The sequence below is a fragment of the Centruroides sculpturatus genome, unplaced genomic scaffold (assembly GCF_000671375.1).
Source record: "Centruroides sculpturatus isolate CEXI.00-Female unplaced genomic scaffold, Cexi_2.0 scaffold351, whole genome shotgun sequence".
Lineage (NCBI taxonomy): Eukaryota > Metazoa > Arthropoda > Arachnida > Scorpiones > Buthidae > Centruroides > Centruroides sculpturatus.
The window spans coordinates 623,006-642,338 of record NW_019384531.1 but is presented as its reverse complement, the minus strand read 5'-3'; the positions used below and the strand labels follow the sequence as shown (position 1 = coordinate 642,338).

The window sequence follows — 19,333 nt, the reverse complement described above, 5'->3', positions numbered from 1 at the left end:
ATTGTTATTTTTTATAATAAAATTATTTTAGCTATTAAGATAAAACGAAATTGTTGAATTAACAATATTTTAAAAGCTGTGTTTTTGCATAAATTACAAGAAAATTTATAAAATTATTCAAAACAAGAAAACAATCTAAAGCAATGAATGAGTATATAAGAAAATTTGATAATTTTATTATGATAATTAAGTGACCTTTAGTGATGAATGCATAAAATTACGTTTAGATTAGAACTTTGAGAGTCTTTACGCCATAATTAACTTCATAATCACTAATAATAAATACATCAAAGGCTACATTATTATGTACAGTACGTTATTCAATATTTTAACTGAATAATTTCAGAAAAATATTTAATAACTTCTATTTTAAAAAATTAATTCTACAAGTTGCATTTGTTAAAGAACCATTTTGATATACTGTGCTAAAAATGTATCAGTTTTAAAATATTGATGTAGTTGAGAGGGAAAGTTGATAGTGTCAAAGAAGTTTAATTGATAAAATCAAAAGATAGTTAAAAATTACGGACTTTGGCACCGAAAATTACTTATGATTTTGCAGCTTCAATAAAAAAAATAGCAATAATAATAAGTAACTAGTAAGATTTTTTAAAATTTAACAGCACTATTTTTGATAAATAAATGATTTATTACATAGATTAAAATATGCATAATAATCATATAAATGTAAAAAATGAAGTGAAATACTTTTCAAGGTTATTATTAAATCTGATAAAAATCTATGGATTTTACATAAATTTTCGTCTTTCTTTAAATTAATATGCTGTTTTAAAATATTTGTCAGCTTTTTTGAGTTTGTTTATAAATAATAAACAGACGAATGACATATTGAAATAAATTATAATCTATAAACCCATCATATGTCTATATTTAATCAATTAAATTTATCAAATGTTATAGATTTACAAGGTTGTTAATTTATGATCACATATATTAAATTATAATTAATTTATAAATTATATTAGGAATTTATTATCTTTCAAAATCATTTCTATGATTTTTTATGAACATTTTTGCTGATTTCCATATTCAGGCCCTCTTACAGGAAGTCATTAGGACCATTTTTTTTGGCTTAAGTCCTATAGTTATAGAGGCCTCAAAAAAATTTATTACAAATGATTCATTCCACTGAGTTTACTTTGTATAAAGTAAACAATCTCTATTTTTTAATTAAATTTTATTTTTAAAATATAATAGAATTTTTTAACGTTTATTTTATATATTTTTAAATATATTTGTGTACCAGAAAGCTATTAGATCTAGGACATTTCTGATATGCTCATTATATAATCAAATATAAGATTATTTACTTTAAAACTCCATGGATTCTGAAAAGAAAATTAAAGTATATTTTCATAGTTTATTAAAAATGTCCGACGGTAATTTACATCGTAAAATTGTATGTGAAGAATATAAGAAAAAAAAATCTCAAGATCGCCTCTGTAAGTGAAGATTTGTGTTATTTTAGTGTCAATGGTAACAGTGAAACAGCGGGTTGTGAATACATTTTTTGTATTCTTCGCTTATAATTTTACTATGTAAAATATATTTCTTTTTTTTGTAATTATTATCGATAAAATACTATATTACATTAATAATACATTAGGAGAGACCGTTCCATGTAAATTTCGCGACTTGTGTCTCATTAAGAGACTTTACGTATTTATTGTTAAATAGCAATCTGTGATATTAATTTCAGCAAGATGGAGCAACCGTGTGTGAAGGGTCTTGTTTAACTTTTTCAGGCGACACTTGTAAATGAGCATGTTTTGCAGCATTCCTATTGAGACTAAGCCGTGAAGAAATATGTCTATTGAGGTGTTTATAGGTCTTTATTATTACGTGTTGTCCAATCACGAGTTTTGTCACTATCACAGCAAAAAATCCGTTTCCATCACCAGATAGTACATACCGTTCCATTAGCAGACGCTTCTGGTAGTGGAAATTGCGTCAACTGCTGGAACAAGATTGCATCAACGTTGAATCTTTCAAAATTAATCATTATTAAGAGCTATATTTACTTCATTAATAGGTTTTCTAGGTGATTAGTGATCTTTAAAATGCAATTGCCAAAGTGTTACCTGATTAAAAATACAAGATGAGTCTGCATCTGATGACATACCTTGCATAGAAAAATCGTTCATGAATACCACGTATTTGCAATCAAAGATGAAAAGAAATATTTATCAATAGTCGACTTAAATGACATATTTGCCAAGTCGTCATCGCCAATACTTCTAGTTTCTTCATCTATTTTGGTGTCAGCAATGTTTTTATTTAATGTCTCTTTTAATACGTCAAAGTTGGCTTATATTAAAACATAGCATGTGTAGCTTATGCTTTTAAGCGAATAGTGGATATTACATATTCAAAATTTTAATATTGTCAAACGAGTGTCACTCCTTTGATTCTCGAGTCATTTTGTAATCACTTTAATGGGAGGATAATAGTTTTAAATTTTTTACAAAATATGCATGATATTAGAATTTTCTTTGGCCTGAAATCTATGTCCTAAAGTGGAATGCCACTGTCTGATTATGTATTATCCTGTTCCATGATTGGACGATTTACCATTTAAGTGTCTTTGGGGAACTTACTGACGAAATGGTAGCTTTAAAAGTTGGACAATGGACAGTGCTGTGGCAGTGTATAATTTGTTTTCCTCTTACAGCTTTAATTTACAACAAACAATTCTAAACCAAAAGTATCCGGACGTGGAACGGTCTTCCCTATATTGTACAGTCGACCCCCTATAACACTGTTGATAATTTCGTTTTATATGAATTCCATGTTGTACGAGTCACTTAGATTTTACAAATACGTGAGCCGTTCACGCACACGTATTTGTAAAATCTAAGTGACTCGTACAACATGGAATTCATATAAAACGGAATTATCAACAGTGTTATGGGGGGTCGACTGTATATAGCAGTAAACGATTTAAATTATATATTTAAGTTGAAAAATGATTGAATGTTTATTTAAAGTTAAGTAAATCTCACTAAATTAAAACTAGATTTAATTTTTTTATTGTTATTTTAAAACAATTTTATATATTTGAATAGCTTGCCACAAATTCGACTACAAAGATCACACGTCTTACTTTTATGATTTTCAAAGTTCGAATGTAATTTATTGGGATAAACTTGGACGTTTAAAACCTATAGCTATGTCTGCTAAAGTAGAAATCATAAAAAGAGATACTTGTGACATGATACTTAAGGTTAGTCATTTATTTACTACTAAAATTAAAAATGTTAATTAATTATATTGTTTAAAATTATGCTAGCATATTGATGTAAGAATGATTTAATAATTTATATATGGTGATCCATAAATCAGGCACAACTTAATACATATAGACCTACAGTATATATATACATACACACACTGTATATGTCGATAAATTATAATCATAAACTCGTATAGTTTTCATAGAAATATTCAGAATGACACTGGATTTTTTGTGTCGTACAAACATTTTATGCAAATTTTAGTTGCTATTTCTGCCTCTTTGAAGTGGGAATGTTGAAAATGTTTCGAGTGTTAAACATTTCCTCGAAACTGCTTAGTTTGTTGGACTAGATGGTTCCAGAACTGAGTCAACAAATAGAGAAAAATAGAAAACATTATTCTTTTGTATATGGAAACGAAATAGCGAAAGTAAAACATGAAATGATATCACTCTCAAAGATGTAGTAATAAATAAAATGTTTTTGAAATAACATGATTTCCGGTCCAAACCGAAAGTTTGTATATAGTTAATCTGGATCTCCTACCTCTAAGCTTCTCATATATGGTTTCGTCTGTAATCTATCTAACTGCATTCTCGAGAATAAGGAAAGACAGATAGAGGGAATTTATAGGTCTACATTTTTTTCAAATTGCAGCCCAACAATCAATTCAAAAATTTTCTCTGGAGTTAGATAGATGTTTCGTATGACTCCATTGTTAACAGGAAAAGTATGGTGTACCGAGACAAGACACTACTAAAATCAAAGCCTAATTTTTAAATGAAATAAATTAAAAATATGATTAAAAATTGCATATTGAATTTTTGCGTTCCCAAACTCTAGCGCCCTAGATCCTTGCCTAGCAAGCCTAATGAATCTAGAACTGAATCTAGAACTGGATTTGATTTTAGTGATTCACAGACACTGAAGGATTCTTTGTTTAATACCTGTATTTATGGTTCGCGAGTATTCATTGGCGCGTTGACGGTGGCGCTGTATCGAGGCGGCTTGAGTCTACTATATTTTGTATTACAAATGTTAAAAAAGAAAATTTAAATGACACGTACGTGGTATATCCATTTAGAAGTACATTTTAGTAGTAATAAAACAAATCAGAGTAAAATAATTTTATGTATGATTTTAAAACAGATATAAATAGGTATGTATTGTATATTTAATGGCTGCAATTAGTTCCAATCTTCCCCTATTATATTAATATATTTTATATCTATCTACATTATGATAATTTGTGTTTTTATATTTTAATCTGAATTTCTTGAATAACGTATTTATTCATAAATACTGCACTACATAAATAATTTACATATTATCGAATATTATTATTATTATTTTTATTTTTTTAATATAGATTCATGAAACAAAACTATTAGCTAATGATATCAGTAGAGAAAAATTAAGGGAATTAACGTGGCATGATCTTCCATTTTCCTTCGAAGATGGCAAAATTAGTGAAATATGTCCTGCACCAGAAGAAAAAAGGAATGTTCTTAATATTAAAAGAGCCATATTATCCGCCTTTCAAAACAGTATGAAAAATTTCGATGAAGAAGACGAAAGTGTCCTTGAGGTAAAAACAATTTGATTGTGTTTAGGTAATTATATGTAATGATAGAGGAGTTCACAACTTGTCTCTAGTGACCCCAGAGGGGTCAACATTTAAGTAGGGGCCAGTTTACACAATAATCAAATATAAGATTATTTACTTTAAAACTCCATGGATTCTGAAAAGAAAATTAAAGTATATTTTCATAGTTTATTAAAAATGTCCGACGGTAATTTACATCGTAAAATTGTATGTGAAGAATATAAGAAAAAAAAATCTCAAGATCGCCTCTGTAAGTGAAGATTTGTGTTATTTTAGTGTCAATGGTAACAGTGAAACAGCGGGTTGTGAATACATTTTTTGTATTCTTCGCTTATAATTTTACTATGTAAAATATATTTCTTTTTTTTGTAATTATTATCGATAAAATACTATATTACATTAATAATACATTAGGAGAGACCGTTCCATGTAAATTTCGCGACTTGTGTCTCATTAAGAGACTTTACGTATTTATTGTTAAATAGCAATCTGTGATATTAATTTCAGCAAGATGGAGCAACCGTGTGTGAAGGGTCTTGTTTAACTTTTTCAGGCGACACTTGTAAATGAGCATGTTTTGCAGCATTCCTATTGAGACTAAGCCGTGAAGAAATATGTCTATTGGGGTGTTTATAGGTCTTTATTATTACGTGTTGTCCAATCACGAGTTTTGTCACTATCACAGCAAAAAATCCGTTTCCATCACCAGATAGTACATACCGTTCCATTAGCAGACGCTTCTGGTAGTGGAAATTGCGTCAACTGCTGGAACAAGATTGCATCAACGTTGAATCTTTCAAAATTAATCATTATTAAGAGCTATATTTACTTCATTAATAGGTTTTCTAGGTGATTAGTGATCTTTAAAATGCAATTGCCAAAGTGTTACCTGATTAAAAATACAAGATGAGTCTGCATCTGATGACATACCTTGCATAGAAAAATCGTTCATGAATACCACGTATTTGCAATCAAAGATGAAAAGAAATATTTATCAATAGTCGACTTAAATGACATATTTGCCAAGTCGTCATCGCCAATACTTCTAGTTTCTTCATCTATTTTGGTGTCAGCAATGTTTTTATTTAATGTCTCTTTTAATACGTCAAAGTTGGCTTATATTAAAACATAGCATGTGTAGCTTATGCTTTTAAGCGAATAGTGGATATTACATATTCAAAATTTTAATATTGTCAAACGAGTGTCACTCCTTTGATTCTCGAGTCATTTTGTAATCACTTTAATGGGAGGATAATAGTTTTAAATTTTTTACAAAATATGCATGATATTAGAATTTTCTTTGGCCTGAAATCTATGTCCTAAAGTGGAATGCCACTGTCTGATTATGTATTATCCTGTTCCATGATTGGACGATTTACCATTTAAGTGTCTTTGGGGAACTTACTGACGAAATGGTAGCTTTAAAAGTTGGACAATGGACAGTGCTGTGGCAGTGTATAATTTGTTTTCCTCTTACAGCTTTAATTTACAACAAACAATTCTAAACCAAAAGTATCCGGACGTGGAACGGTCTTCCCTATATTGTACAGTCGACCCCCTATAACACTGTTGATAATTTCGTTTTATATGAATTCCATGTTGTACGAGTCACTTAGATTTTACAAATACGTGAGCCGTTCACGCACACGTATTTGTAAAATCTAAGTGACTCGTACAACATGGAATTCATATAAAACGGAATTATCAACAGTGTTATGGGGGGTCGACTGTATATAGCAGTAAACGATTTAAATTATATATTTAAGTTGAAAAATGATTGAATGTTTATTTAAAGTTAAGTAAATCTCACTAAATTAAAACTAGATTTAATTTTTTTATTGTTATTTTAAAACAATTTTATATATTTGAATAGCTTGCCACAAATTCGACTACAAAGATCACACGTCTTACTTTTATGATTTTCAAAGTTCGAATGTAATTTATTGGGATAAACTTGGACGTTTAAAACCTATAGCTATGTCTGCTAAAGTAGAAATCATAAAAAGAGATACTTGTGACATGATACTTAAGGTTAGTCATTTATTTACTACTAAAATAAAAAATGTTAATTAATTATATTGTTTAAAATTATGCTAGCATATTGATGTAAGAATGATTTAATAATTTATACATGGTGATCCATAAATCAGGCACAACTTAATACATATAGACCTACAGTATATATATACATACACACACTGTATATGTCGATAAATTATAATCATAAACTCGTATAGTTTTCATAGAAATATTCAGAATGACACTGGATTTTTTGTGTCGTACAAACATTTTATGCAAATTTTAGTTGCTATTTCTGCCTCTTTGAAGTGGGAATGTTGAAAATGTTTCGAGTGTTAAACATTTCCTCGAAACTGCTTAGTTTGTTGGACTAGATGGTTCCAGAACTGAGTCAACAAATAGAGAAAAATAGAAAACATTATTCTTTTGTATATGGAAACGAAATAGCGAAAGTAAAACATGAAATGATATCACTCTCAAAGATGTAGTAATAAATAAAATGTTTTTGAAATAACATGATTTCCGGTCCAAACCGAAAGTTTGTATATAGTTAATCTGGATCTCCTACCTCTAAGCTTCTCATATATGGTTTCGTCTGTAATCTATCTAACTGCATTCTCGAGAATAAGGAAAGACAGATAGAGGGAATTTATAGGTCTACATTTTTTTCAAATTGCAGCCCAACAATCAATTCAAAAATTTTCTCTGGAGTTAGATAGATGTTTCGTATGACTCCATTGTTAACAGGAAAAGTATGGTGTACCGAGACAAGACACTACTAAAATCAAAGCCTAATTTTTAAATGAAATAAATTAAAAATATGATTAAAAATTGCATATTGAATTTTTGCGTTCCCAAACTCTAGCGCCCTAGATCCTTGCCTAGCAAGCCTAATGAATCTAGAACTGAATCTAGAACTGGATTTGATTTTAGTGATTCACAGACACTGAAGGATTCTTTGTTTAATACCTGTATTTATGGTTCGCGAGTATTCATTGGCGCGTTGACGGTGGCGCTGTATCGAGGCGGCTTGAGTCTACTATATTTTGTATTACAAATGTTAAAAAAGAAAATTTAAATGACACGTACGTGGTATATCCATTTAGAAGTACATTTTAGTAATAAAACAAATCAGAGTAAAATAATTTTATGTATGATTTTAAAACAGATATAAATAGGTATGTATTGTATATTTAATGGCTGCAATTAGTTCCAATCTTCCCCTATTATATTAATATATTTTATATCTCTCTACATTATGATAATTTGTGTTTTTATATTTTAATCTGAATTTCTTGAATAACGTATTTATTCATAAATACTGCACTACATAAATAATTTACATATTATCGAATATTATTATTATTATTTTTATTTTTTTAATATAGATTCATGAAACAAAACTATTAGCTAATGATATCAGTAGAGAAAAATTAAGGGAATTAACGTGGCATGATCTTCCATTTTCCTTCGAAGATGGCAAAATTAGTGAAATATGTCCTGCACCAGAAGAAAAAAGGAATGTTCTTAATATTAAAAGAGCCATATTATCCGCCTTTCAAAACAGTATGAAAAATTTCGATGAAGAAGACGAAAGTGTCCTTGAGGTAAAAACAATTTGATTGTGTTTAGGTAATTATATGTAATGATAGAGGAGTTCACAACTTGTCTCTAGTGACCCCAGAGGGGTCAACATTTAAGTAGGGGCCAGTTTACACAGAGAGTTCTCCTAGGAGACACTTTGGCAGATTGCTCTTGCGTTGCGTTGCTTTATATTTTTTAATATAAAACGACGCGATTAACTTTTTTTAATTATTAAAATTATTAAATTAATGAAGAAATCAGTTGATTAATTAATTAGAAAAATATTTTATTTAATAATAAAAATAAAATAATGAAAAGTTTTGTCTTAAGCGTGAAAGCATTTCTATTTATTATACCAGTATCTTTAAAAGTTAAAATATGATATTACAGTATTTCTAATTCAAATTTATTATGAAATATTTTAATTTTCTAAATTTTAAAATATTATTTTATCTTTAATTTTATCTAAATATTTGAATAAAAGGATTTATTTTGATATAATTTCTCCATTGTAATTAAATAACAAATTTAGAATTTAAATTATAATATTGAAATTAAGTTATTGAATTTTGATTAAATTTGAAAATTTAATTTAAGAATGATATCATTGGAAGATGTTGGGCATCTTATGCGATTATGGAAAAGGAGAAAAAGAAAGTTATAGTCAGAAAATTTAAAAATCCAGGAAATTGTGAGACTATTTCAAATGGAAATTCAGTGTCACTAACGACATTTGAATCTTTTCGTGGGGCGGTAAGTATTTCGCGCATGAATTTTTAAACAGATACAATTTGAAATAAAATGATATCTATATAATTCCTTTCAAATATGAAATAGGAAACTGCAATTATAGAACAGATGTATGAATGCGAGCAAACTATTGAAGAAAAAATTATTACAAAATCTTCGTGTAACGAAAGTTGCGTATTTACAATTTCCACGGAAAAAGATTCACAATTTAAGTCAAATGCTAAAATTGAACTTCGTTTGACAGGCATTTTACAAAAACCTGAGATGCCATCTTGTAAGTAATATTTTTCATTTTTTAATTCTAGGATTCTTCTTGTAGAACAAAAGCTTTCGAAACGCATAGTATGTTTTCGAAATATAAATAATGTTCATATGTAATTAGTGTCATTAAAGATGAAGTATGGTAGATCAGCTGATTGGTTATGTCCCGTAAAAAAAGATCCAAATACAAATGATATACATAATCAACTCATCTAAGAATGTTTGAATTGACGTTAAATATCTAAGATCTTCTAATTTATAAGAGTAATTTTCGAAATTCATATTAATGCGTTTCGACAAAAGTCTTGAATGTAATTTTAAAACATTAAAAACAATTGATTATAATTTAAATTCTGTATAGATAGAATTCATAGAAGAGAACATTTACTCTACGCTCATCAACCTCACACGTTCTCGAATTCAGCTTATAAGGAATCTTTACAAATCTTGCATGATATGTGTTCCAAAATTCTTCCAAGAAATAAAGTTGATCCAGAAATACCTGGACTTTATGCAAATTTAGTACGATCTCTTCGCAAAGTGAAATCAGAAGAATTAAAAAATATTTATAATAAATTGGATAATGGAGAAATATGCTCATCAGATTGGTTAAAGTAATACACGTTTTTACGAAAATACGAGTGTATATTTAAATTTAATAAATATATAAATGCTATTTGCAGGCGTCTTGCCGACGATATATTACCTCATATCGGTCACGAAGGTTCTGTCAAAATAATGACGAGAAAGATTCAAAGTAGAACTATTAGTAAAATTCAAGCAGCTCTTTGGGTTACCAGTTTAGCTTTCATTAAACATCCCACCGAAGAAGCTATTTCAGCAGTTGTGGTAAATATTATCTCTAAATACCTCGTAAAATACGATATCAAAATAATTAACACGAATCTTTAAATGATTACATTAGCCATTGTTGGATTACAAAAAAGCTGGAACACAAGCTCTTCTAGGGATTACTGCAATGTGCAATAATTATTGCATGAAAAATACAAACTGTGAACATTCAAAAGCTATTCAGGATGTAATAAATTCTTTAAACAGATACTTGAGGTATAGATGCAATGTTCATCAACCAACAGAAATAAAACAGGTAATAACAAGTCTATTATTATAGTACAATACATTGAAATTATTCAGATTTTATACAAATATTTCATGACTTTAAATAATATAAGGACGTATATTTTATTTAAAGGTTATTGCAGCTTTGAAAAGTTTCGGAAATTTGGGACGAAACGGAGCTGCGTGGAGACAGATTTTGGAATGTTCATCACAAAAATCTAATGTCGTCACCATTCGATTAGCAGCAATAGAAGCATTCCGGCGAACACCGTGCAAAGAAGAGGTTAACCAAAAGTTATTGGACATGTTCTCTAGACAGGATGAACCTGTTGAAGTGCGTATTGCGGCTTATCTAGGTGCAATGAGATGTGCAGATAGAAAACTCGTGAGAAGGATCCAACAAGTTTATGACTCAGAAAGGCTCAATCAAAGTATGAATAAAACACATTTTTGAATTTGGATTAATTTTTTAATAAATTACTATAAATGTGTTTTCTTTTCTAGTAAAAACATTTGTCTATTCTCATATAACAAACCTCCAAGAAAGTTCTTCTCCCGAAAAAGAAAATATCAGAAGAATTGTGAGCGAATTCCAATTCCAACCTCAGCAACTCGATATCAGGAAATATTCTCAAAATATTGAATTGTCAAATTACATTCAGCGCATGCATTTAGGAGGAGAATTTGATTCAAATATTATTTACTCAAAAAATTCAGTCATACCTCGATCTTTCATGGCAAATTTTACTTCGTTCGTTAATGGAAAATCCATTAATGTTATGGAAGTTAGTTTGTTTTTATGAGTATCATATAAAAAATCTCATTATTTTAGAAAAAGATTGATGATATTAAAATTTTCTTTGATAGGTTGGAGGAAGATTAGATGGTTTCGATCAATGGTTGAAGAATTCATTATCGTCTATATCAGAATTTGATCATATGTCTTTTAGTGAATTTGTGAAATATGCTTTTGCTGCTGCTAAGAAAAACTTTCAATCATTACGGTCTCAGCCTGAAACATTCAAACATAAATTTCAATCTAATATTGATTCATTCATTGCGTTTGTGAGTTATTTATATTCATTAAAACTTTTATTTTATATTATTTAAAACAACATTTATTTTATTTTAAAGACGAAGAAAAACATGCCATCAGATGCTTATGGATCTCTCTATTTTAAATATCTGGGAAATGAACTTATGTGGTTATCTGTAGATGAAAAAACTGATTTCAATATCGAAAAATTTATTGATGTGATGGATATAATATCAAAGGTAATTTTTGTTTATGTTAGGTTTATAAAATTTTGCTTTTAAATCATTAATAAGTTTGTGAATTCTTTTAAGCTTGCAAGAAATCAAAAACTTGATACAGCTCATAGTTTGTTTCTGGATACTTCTTATGTTTTTCCTAGTATTTCTGGTAATGCTCTAACTGTCGATATTGCTGGATCAGCAATACTCGGACTGAAGGGAGAAGGAAAATTGGATATCAGAAAAATATTTTTATCTCCTCGAAATGTTGATATTGAAGGAAAATTTGTTACCAGGTAAAAACTATAGTAAACATTGCTATTGAATAAATTGAATTTTGCTAATAAATTCTTAATTATTTAGTTTTGCTAGTGAACTAAATGCAGTCGTAGGATATAATTCATTATTAAAAATTTCAAAAATTAAATACGTTGCTAAAGCACATGGTGGTTCAGTTCTTAAAGGTAAATTAGCAATTAAAGACGGACGTATTTTTAATATGAATATTGATCTACCGGAGGAAAACGTGGACTTGTTAACAGTAAGGTACAAAATGATAATAATACTTTCATATCTTACATATATTTGTGCTTGTGAAATAATAGTTTAAAATAATTTATTTTTTAGCACCAACGTTATTCGTATAGATAAAGATGGAAATGAAATAAAAAACTCATCTTCTATGGGAATTCGAGATTGCTTGAAAACTTTTAGAAAAGTGATGGGTTACGACATCTGCACGTATATGACATTTCCCGCTACCAAATTGACACCAAAATTTCCATTTATATCTTTAAAAATTCCCTTTACTAAACCTTTTGAAGCGGGAATTTCACTTAAAAAACAAGATCGTTCTTTGAAGGGAATCCTATTGAATATTGAATTACCAGACAATAATGTAAGATTTGTAAACACTCTCATTTTCTTTTACACCATTAATATTTATGTTATGTATATTGTTTTAAACAGGTTTACAGCAACAAAAAGTTTAAATTTGAATTTGATACTCCTGGTTCATCGATAGATAGAAAATACTCTCTAGAAATTGTTACTCCTGGTACTATTGATACTTATGATACCAATCAGAATCGATCTTATTCGTTTCGGGTGTATACGCCATTCATTGCAATGGAAATGAAAAGCAAGTTATTTAATCAGTACTTTTCATTAAAAAGTTGTGTTTTTATTAATAATCAATTAATTATTGTAAATATTATTTTTTAGGGAATATACTCAATATCCCCAAAAAGAACATCTTTGATCTTAAAATGAATATTGGTGGAAAACAAAATTGGCGTTTTCTTGCAGAATTTGAAACGAATAATACAGAAAATATCGTCGAACATCACGTAAATTTCGAAATATCTAATCCTAATCGAGAACCGTTTTTCATTAAAGGTACCGTTATTCGTAAAAAAGGGAAAAAGTCTGTAATTACAGTCAATTTACTTTCTAACAAACAATCACCGTACCCTGTACTAATTACGGGTGAGTAACTAAAACACTTAACACTTTCTCTAATTGGAATTACTATTATTACTATTATCATAATTTTCTATTTCATTAATTATATTAAATTTTAAAATCAAATTTTAGGAAGCATCATTAAAGAACAAGATGGTGAAACAATTAAGTTAAGTACAGATTTTTATACTGAACTTCCATTTACAAAAGTTCAAATTTATGGTTTAGCACAAGCAAATAAAAAAATAATATTTTATGATTTGGATATAAATTATCATACAAAGAAGGACCAAAAGCACAGTTTGAAAAGTACTTGCAAGATTGAAAATTTAAGCACAAAGTTCGTTACCATGTTTAAAAGTAAGGCTGATCTGCAATCTACTCAGTTTCCTAAGTACAACTCTCAGATAGAGTGGGATTTCCAATATAAACCAAAAAAAGATATAGAAAATTATTTAACAATAAAGAGCGATAACGAAACTATTTTCCTATTACATCAAATGTTTATAATTAAGAAAGAAGATCCTCAAAACTTTATAACATTAAACAATCTACGAGTTCTAATAATAATCCCTAAATACAGAGCTGATTACGAAATGTCATTCTCTGTAAGATACAATGCCGAAGTACCAGCCTTCTACATCTATGCAGAAATTCAAAATAGTAAAGAAGTACGCTTTAGATCCAGTTTAGAGTTTTCGTTGATATCTGAAAAACCGATGAAGATGATGCTTAATTTCATTTTGGAATATCCATATAGAACTATAAAATATATTGATGAATTAACAGAAGTATCTCCGAATGAATTTAAAGGAAAATCAAAATTACAATGGGACAAAGATAAAGAACTTACTTTTGAATATTCATACAAACTCAAAAGAGAAATAAATTATTTCCAACACGAAATCGATACTGATTTCTCTGCACCTTGGTTACGTTCCCCAGTAGAATACAGAGGTTTATTAAAAATGAGTGGAAATTCTTTTGATTTTAAAAGTTCCACAGGTTATAAAGGAAAACCTGCTTATAAAGTAGATGTTAAAATTGATCCAAGAGAATCAAGTATGCTGTACGTCGATATTCCACATTATGGAAAGAGTGGCGTTGAATTCGATGTTAGTGGGGAAGACACAATATTAAAATTCGATTTACGTAGACCAGAAAGCAAACGTAGAATATTAGGTGATTTCACTATGAGGACACAACCAAATCCTGTAACTCAGCTAGAGCTAAGCTGGGATGCAGACAGAGATCCAACAGCTCGATTGGCATTCAAAAGTGAAGTGCAAATTCAGTCTGGTAAACATTGTATAATTATGAATACAATTGAATATAAAAACGATATATCTATTTACTCAAAAGTGAAAGTAAGCAACAGAATTTTGCTGGGTCCTCATGATTTAATTTTGGAAGTAAAAGAAGAAAAAACATATTCCATTCATTTACACTATGAAATTGACGAAAGCATTTTAAAATTGGAATTTTCTACCGAATTTCAAGGTGAAGAAATATTTCGTGCTTACATAAAAGGAAAGATGCTCACTCAAACAGCTCGCAGAGAAGTATCATGTGTTGCTGGTATATATTCATTCAATCCCGAATGGGATAGAAAAGAAATACGTCTTACTCATATACAAGATTTTTCACAGTTTATCAGCCTTAAAACAGAACTTGAAGTCTACTTAGCCTCTGATAAGCAATATCTTATAAGTGCAGAACTCAATAGTTTTAGTTTCTCAATTGTAGAAGCGGCTTTAACATTGAAAACTCCTATTAAAGAATTTAAAACACGAGAAATCAGACTGACTTCAGAGTTTTCTATTAATAAACTTAAGTTTAATGGTGATTATATAACAGACGAAGGGAAAACTTTGTCTATTTTTGGCCATTCAGAAACGACAGAGTTAGGTGGTGTATCTCAATATAATATTTTAATACCAAGATCCAAAATTATGCAACATGCAAAATTTCAGATAGAATATAATTTGGAATCACCGAACTACACACTTCAAGGCTATTTGTTTATTAATGATAAAAAAAAATTAAATATGAGTGGTGGTTTTTCAGGACGTAACATACACAATTTCGAATGCAATATTGTAATTGAAAGTTACTTAACATCAGCGTTTGTGGGTCACATAAAAGGTAAAATAAACAACTTACTTAAAAAAATTGATGTAGTCTTCAAGAATAATTCAAAGGAAAAATTCTCCGCCAGATTTTTTACTGATTCTGGTCGACCCGATCATAATGGAGAATTAGAAGTAAAAGGCGAAGGAAAACGAATTATTTATATGGATGTAAAATGTGAAGAAACATTCGCAAAGAAACGTTGTTATTTGAATTTCGGTGGAGCTATCACATCATTTGTTCTTTTAAATTTTAGTAGAGAAAATTCTATAATAAAGCCTGCAATTAATATCTGTTGGAAAGGAAGATACAAGAATTTTGATTGCGTAGAAATTGGCATTTCATTGAAGAATGAGCATAGTCCTTATACTTCAGATGTTGTACGTGGAATCAAAATTAATATAAAAACACCCGGAAAAGAGGATTGGTCTTTTGAATTCTTGAAAAGTATGAAAAAAGATGATTATCAACATAAGTTTATTCTTGCTTCTCCCGAAAAAAAATTAGGATACGATATACATGTCGACGACATTGGGTTACCGACAAAGAGTGGACAAATACAAATATATTTTCCATCTAGAGTGATTAAAGCGCAAGGTCGTCTTCGGACGGAAATTCTTGATTTTCACATATCGTCAGAACTGTTATTAGATGCTAAAAGACAACCCGATAGAAAATATTCTTTCGATTATTATTATAAATATGAATATGTTGGTATAACTTACCATGTCGATTCTAAACTTAAATTAAACTCTCCAGCTCTTTCTAAGGTAAAGAATTTTGATAAAGTTTTCATTAAAATTGCGAATTTTTATACTAATAATTTTATTTTCATAAAATCAATCTTTCTAGCCAATTTCAGCGGAATTTGATGTGCTTGCTAAGACGGAAGAGGACATGTTTTCTACCTATACAACTTTTACATTAGATTATTCTGATAATCGCGGAAAAAATATCTATGCCGATATTCGTACTAACATTGCTCCGGATTTACAAGGAAATAATACCATTTCTTTCGTTTTAAATTCAGAGGGTATGTTGTAATTAGTGTACGTAGAATACACAGAGTGGTTCAAAAATACTAATAGAAATCTAAGCAACCTCAAAATGCATTGTTTCAAAAATTTGAAATAAAGTATATAGAGACGTTTTAATTCAGATGTTAAAAGTTTTGCGTTATTAGTAAATAAATATAAAGAATAAATCGAAGAAACTGAATATTCTGTGATATCACAAAGTACCAAAACTTTATGACATTACGTGAATCATTTTTACTTGTACCACTATTTTTGAACCATTCTACATAGTTTCGAGTGATCAAAATTAAAGTATTTCTATTCAATATCATCTAGAGAGAGATTTATCAGTTCAAATTAAACCAAATTTGGTTTGGTGACATTTCAAGACCTTCGGAAGACCTTTTCCTAAGGAAAACTAATACCAAAACTTGCCACTAGAGCAGTTTTGGCGCTGTAAGCAATGAAAAAGAAGTTTTATTTATGGGAACACTTCAAAAGTATGGTTTATCGAGAGTATGCTGCAAATTTGGTAGCCTCGAAAGACAGCATCACACTTCATGTGAAAACCATCACAGAAGATCAAATATGGTCGGTATTGACCACACTGTTCATCTCCTTCAGGTTTTTTAAATTTCAGAATTGGGACCAGATTGAGCAGTCGCTAAGGCCTCTCTATAACACGAGTGTCATGCAAATAAAATATTTCTTGTATGAAGTTCCAAAAGTGCCACGATGCCGAGTATCCTGAAATGTCACCATACCAAATTATATTGCATTTGGACTGCTAAATATATCTCTAGACACTGGTGAATAGAGGTACTTTAATTACGATTATCCGGTAGATAAGCTATAGTATACATATTTTTTAATTTTGATTAGATTACCGATTTCTGAATATTTTGATAAACCCACATTTCGCTTACACCAGAGAACTGATAAGTTCTGGTTTTCTATGGGAATTTGCATCAAATTACAGTAGAAAAAAATCTGGATTATCATTTATAAAAATAGAACCACTAAATAACAATTTCGAAGTTTTGGTAAGTATATTCAATGGTAAATTCTGCTAGTATTAATGTGATATAATAATTTTGTTGGTTTAGTCATAGTTATATTAATATAACAAATACAACTTTAAAAATAATTTTATAGCATAAATCCGATAAGGATACATTTCACGCATTTGGGAAATGGAAGTTTTTAAGTAATGATATTCTTATAACTGATCTTGATGTACGAATCAATAATAAAGAACGAAAGAAAATAGAAGCTACTACTGAATATCGTAAACCTTGTATAACTATAATTTATCACACTGTAGGCAGTAAGTAATTTATCTAAATCTTTCTTCTATACTAATTCTAGTTAATACGTTATTAGCTTGCCAGAATTTAGAGGTTCTAATCTGAATAAACACTGTTAAGATCTTGTAACAAGCAGCATGGTCATGGTCAGTCATGCTTCTTTGTGTTACAAGATCTTAAATTGCAGCTGTTTTCGAGTTTGTTCCGAAAAAAATTAAAATTTACAGGGTAGAAACTTTGCTGTTCTTTATATATACACACACCTATGTTTACAAAATCGAGCTAAATTAATTAATAAAAGTTCATACAGTATAAGTAAAATAAATACTAACTTGTTAACTTTTAATTGACTAATGATCCTGAACTATCAATCTTATTTATTAAAATTAATTATATTTTATAACCTTGACGTATTTATTGTAAAGCCAAAAACATAATATTAATTAATTTTTTCTTAATTTTGAAATTAATTATTATATTTTTATAATCGTTTACATTTTAAAACTTTCTTTTAGATAAGACAAAAGAAACCAAGTATCATTTCTGTATTAACTTTGACAAAAGTAATCTGTTATCTTTAACTGCAAATGCATTTTATGATAATAAGAAAATTACAGATTTTTTGATTACATTTAATAGTTACATAAACAAATTCCTAATTACGACGTCTGATGAAACTTCATTACAATCATTGGAGACTGCCGTTATTACAATCATTTCGGTACCAATAATTTTTAACGTTTAAACCAATTTATCCTTTACTATTTTAAAATTCTATGCTTTTTTTCTGTTTTTTTTTTTCAGGATTCAATATTAAATTTCGTAAATTATACAAATTTAATGGGAATTATTGTAAAAGAATATATTTTAACAAAATTAAGCGATTTTAACCCAACGTTTAATAGCGATGTTTGGCCAGATATTTTAGAATTTGAGGAAGAGTTAGAAAATAACGTTCGTCTCGCATCCAGAAAAGTACGAGCTATTTACCAAACGTTGCCGTAAGTGTATTTTTTTTACACATTTGAAAACTCCAAAATAATCTCTAAAATGTGACTATTCTTTACAGATCAAAACGTGATATCAGAGACAGTTTCAAACCGTTAAGAGATTACATGGAAAAGATGAAAGACGGATTGGGAAAATTATATGATAAAGTACGTCCCAAGTTTCTCGATAAATATATTGACAAGTCAAAAAAAGCTATTGGAGAAAAGAGTGACTCAGTTTCCAACTATTTCCGCTCACTGAAAGAAGTATTCCGAAATCATGGTATAAAAGCTGTTGTAAACAAACTTTACTACGATATTTTTACTTCATTAGCGCCAAAAAGTAAAGAAAAAAGTTGAATAAAGAAAACTTTATATTGTATTTTATAAATTAATCTGGAAATTAAAGTCAAATATGATTTTTTTGTATTTTATTAGTTGAATATTTAAAATTTTAAAATTTATTGTATAAATTATATAAGATAATCATCAAAAAAATTTTTTTCAAAGTTTTATTCATATTAAATTTGTTGAATGACCATGAGATTTTGATTATTTGCTTTTAGTAGTAGATGTGTTACCGCTAAAGCTCGAAATCCGTTAATGTGTACATTACCTA

The 19,333-nt window shown here is 28.8% G+C and overlaps 1 protein-coding gene across 1 annotated transcript in view; it reads left to right on the top strand.

Moving 5' to 3' along the window:
- LOC111623035 overlaps positions 1–19,117 on the top strand; it is a 21,361-nt gene extending 2,244 nt beyond the window's left edge. The window contains exons 3-28 of the mRNA XM_023365515.1: positions 3,087–3,244; positions 4,624–4,842; positions 6,656–6,659; positions 6,734–6,891; positions 8,268–8,486; positions 9,061–9,216; positions 9,301–9,487; positions 9,836–10,088; positions 10,158–10,323; positions 10,400–10,582; positions 10,688–10,985; positions 11,059–11,339; positions 11,422–11,619; positions 11,689–11,829; positions 11,902–12,104; positions 12,172–12,354; positions 12,436–12,706; positions 12,778–12,949; positions 13,033–13,296; positions 13,405–16,172; positions 16,255–16,435; positions 17,301–17,461; positions 17,574–17,745; positions 18,241–18,446; positions 18,530–18,726; positions 18,795–19,117. Coding sequence (XP_023221283.1) covers positions 3,087–3,244; positions 4,624–4,842; positions 6,656–6,659; positions 6,734–6,891; positions 8,268–8,486; positions 9,061–9,216; positions 9,301–9,487; positions 9,836–10,088; positions 10,158–10,323; positions 10,400–10,582; positions 10,688–10,985; positions 11,059–11,339; positions 11,422–11,619; positions 11,689–11,829; positions 11,902–12,104; positions 12,172–12,354; positions 12,436–12,706; positions 12,778–12,949; positions 13,033–13,296; positions 13,405–16,172; positions 16,255–16,435; positions 17,301–17,461; positions 17,574–17,745; positions 18,241–18,446; positions 18,530–18,726; positions 18,795–19,074 — 7,679 coding nt within the window. The 3' untranslated portion in view covers positions 19,075–19,117. The remainder of the gene's footprint in view (positions 1–3,086; positions 3,245–4,623; positions 4,843–6,655; positions 6,660–6,733; positions 6,892–8,267; positions 8,487–9,060; positions 9,217–9,300; positions 9,488–9,835; positions 10,089–10,157; positions 10,324–10,399; positions 10,583–10,687; positions 10,986–11,058; positions 11,340–11,421; positions 11,620–11,688; positions 11,830–11,901; positions 12,105–12,171; positions 12,355–12,435; positions 12,707–12,777; positions 12,950–13,032; positions 13,297–13,404; positions 16,173–16,254; positions 16,436–17,300; positions 17,462–17,573; positions 17,746–18,240; positions 18,447–18,529; positions 18,727–18,794) is intronic.
- The last annotated feature ends 216 nt before the right edge of the window (positions 19,118–19,333 follow it).